The 2710-nt window shown below is 49.7% G+C and overlaps 1 protein-coding gene across 1 annotated transcript; it reads left to right on the top strand.

Annotated features, from left to right (window-relative positions):
* The first annotated feature begins 6 nt into the window (after positions 1 to 6).
* Positions 7 to 1799, top strand: LOC113463827 (uncharacterized). Its single transcript, XM_026810687.1, has 2 exons — positions 7 to 1496; positions 1626 to 1799. Exons 1-2 carry the CDS (start codon positions 1180 to 1182, stop codon positions 1696 to 1698), a joined length of 390 nt encoding a protein of 129 aa, XP_026666488.1. The 5' UTR covers positions 7 to 1179; the 3' UTR covers positions 1699 to 1799.
* Positions 1800 to 2710: the final 911 nt, after the last annotated feature.

The following is a 2710-nucleotide window of genomic DNA, read 5'->3' as shown; positions in this document are numbered from 1 at the left end:
TAGCGGGAACCAGAGAGAGGGCACGAACATAACATGGAAGGGATAATCCAGTCTCCAGAATACACTATGAAGGTACAGACGGTAGGTGCATACCAAGGAGAGATAAACCAGACGGAAGGGGCCACCTTGGCCAATCCCAACGCCCTAGACAACGTTCGTTGCATGCCAGAGCATAGAACGAAAGGGATAGCTGAAGAGTAGGTAAAAAGGTCGGAGGGCGAGCGCGGAACAATAATTTGTACAGGCTAACCCTCGATACCGGAACGCTTCTCTGTTTTACGTACTCTGGAAATTTTCGCGATGAATCGTCAGTCTGTAAGAAACGAGTTCGGAGACTCGCATCAGGTAACGGTAGATCCACGAGGATTCCCCGGTAAAATCCTGACCTCCAGGGAGGCCGAGGAGTTCGACGACGCGCTTAACCAATGCGCAATAAATTACATCGAGGCGCGTAGGAATAAATCCTTATCGTACGCGCAACCAGGTTTTCTCTCGTTTTCCCGAGAGAACGGCGGCGTCCCGAAACAAGAGTGAAACGGCTAAGAGTAACGATCAAGTTCGTGAAGTTAGCCGGTGAATGTGAGCTCCGCGTAGACGAGATAGAAGCTCTCGACAACCGATTTATAGCCGAGGATAGAGCAACGCATTCCCGGTCTAACGGGAGAGACTTCGTTCGCGAACTCGGGAGATACAACGCAGACCTGGAGGTAATGCGATCGAGGGCCGTGAGGGAAAAGCACACAAGGGCCGGATTGGTAATAATGATCGAAATGAAGGGCCGATCGGCCGGGACCACTCGTAAGAGACGGAATCGTTAATCATTGGTCATTAGACCAAGCGGGCGTTCACAGGTTCAATATATTAACGGACAGCCAGGGAGAATACGGAGGTTGACGCCACGAAGGACGATTTCGCGCCGGCAGTGGAAAACAAGGCACAGCCCGACGACGCGGAGAGGTTGAACGCTTCAGTCACGACCCTTGACGATTTCTCACACATCGAAGAGATTCCGTCACCGAAGGACGAGATCACGACCCCCGATGCAGAAGGGAGACGAACACATTCTGTCAGCGGATTTGCACGGCTTTGAGGACATAGAAGTCGAGGTGCAGAACGAGGAGTTTCCCGGTAACGGACGGTGAGTGGAAAACCACGGAGACAACAGCAACAAAGACGACAATGGAAACAGTAACAGCAATAAGGCTTCGTCGGCCTCGACGTCGACGCCGAAGGTGGTACATTCGAAAACGGAAGATGGCTTCTAGCACAAGAACGAAGAATAGAACGATAAAGTTCGCTCGAAGACACGTGGAAACAGAGGACGACCCAGGCACCGCCAGTACTGACAAAGACTCCTCCGACGCCTCGTCCAAGTTGACGATCTCGCTCCTGCTACAGGAGGAGATTGTAAAAGCCGCAGGGAAACCGCCAACGGTGAAGTCAGCCGCCAGGAGAAAGAGCAACAAGGGAACACATGGTAAACCACGGAGCGACAGGTCGGTGAGACAATGAATACATACTCACATACATACTCTCTTAACTCGAACACCGTGTCGTCCGTAACAACGACCGGGCGGGAAGAGAGAGAAGTAGCTAGGGACCGGGAACGGTCCAATTTGTTTCAGACACCCGATAGTCCGATTTATAACGATTCCGGACGGGCTATCGCTCACCTTTGACGTAAAGGATACCGCTTAATCCGAATAGAACGGAGACGAGACATTCACACACGAGTAAAAGGTCGAACTAGAGTCGACATATATATAAACACATAAGTATGTACATTCCCAACGCGATTCTCAATGAACGGGTAAATAGGTAAACGATCTGACTGCGATAAGAAGGATACAGCTAAAACTGCAACAATTATATACGATTAATACGTGATCATTGCATCCCATACGAATCTAGGGGAATGAGGAAACAGGTGAGCAACAAGGAACCGACGAAGTCGACGAGGACTAGAGGGAAACGGAGGAAAAAGGACGGATCGAACGGCTGACACAAGGACGAAGGGGCACAACCTAGAAACATGCCTACGAAACACGGATAATGAACGACTCGACACGAATGACCCCCGGCAAACTCGGAAACCAGGCGCGATAGATCTAGTATACTATAGGTATATCCCTAGAAAGGTCCGAGCCTCGAGCAGGACGCGTATCTGCCTTACATACATAAAAGAGAAAGGAAGGGAAACAATCGGAGACATCCTTGCGAACCGCCGGAGCTTGCTGTCACAGGTGTCCCCTCTGTTGCTTGTTCCTTTCTCTTTAAAGAAAACTTACCGACGTCATGACTGTCACCGCCGTTATTGACATCACCATTATTACTGTCGCTGCCACTATTATCGGATTCGCTGGTGTTGCATCGACTGGTTTGTACGATAAGGAACGTGGCCATGTACCATCATTAAGATTATCGTTGTCGTTAGCATTACCACTGTCGCTGTCCGAGATAATGTCCGCGACGATACACCCTCACGATCGAAATTGATTAATTGCCATTACCATTGATATAGATATATTTGCGAGTTAGTCAATCGGCAGAAATAGGATAGAGTCGCGAATGATCGTGGAACTGATAGCGGATAATCGAGGAAAAGCAGAGGACCATACACCCGGTCTGTCGGTCTATAATCAATCAGTTGATCGATGAATCGATTGACGCGCTCGTAGCGTCGAAGACGCGGCAGTACACCACCATCTAC

Source organism: Ceratina calcarata, unplaced genomic scaffold (genome assembly GCF_001652005.2).
Source record: "Ceratina calcarata isolate Rehan_Ccalc_2016 unplaced genomic scaffold, ASM165200v1 scaffold1665, whole genome shotgun sequence".
In the NCBI taxonomy this organism is placed as follows: Eukaryota; Metazoa; Arthropoda; class Insecta; order Hymenoptera; family Apidae; genus Ceratina; species Ceratina calcarata.
Note: the sequence above shows the minus strand (reverse complement) of the source record. Positions and strands in the feature narration are given on the sequence as shown.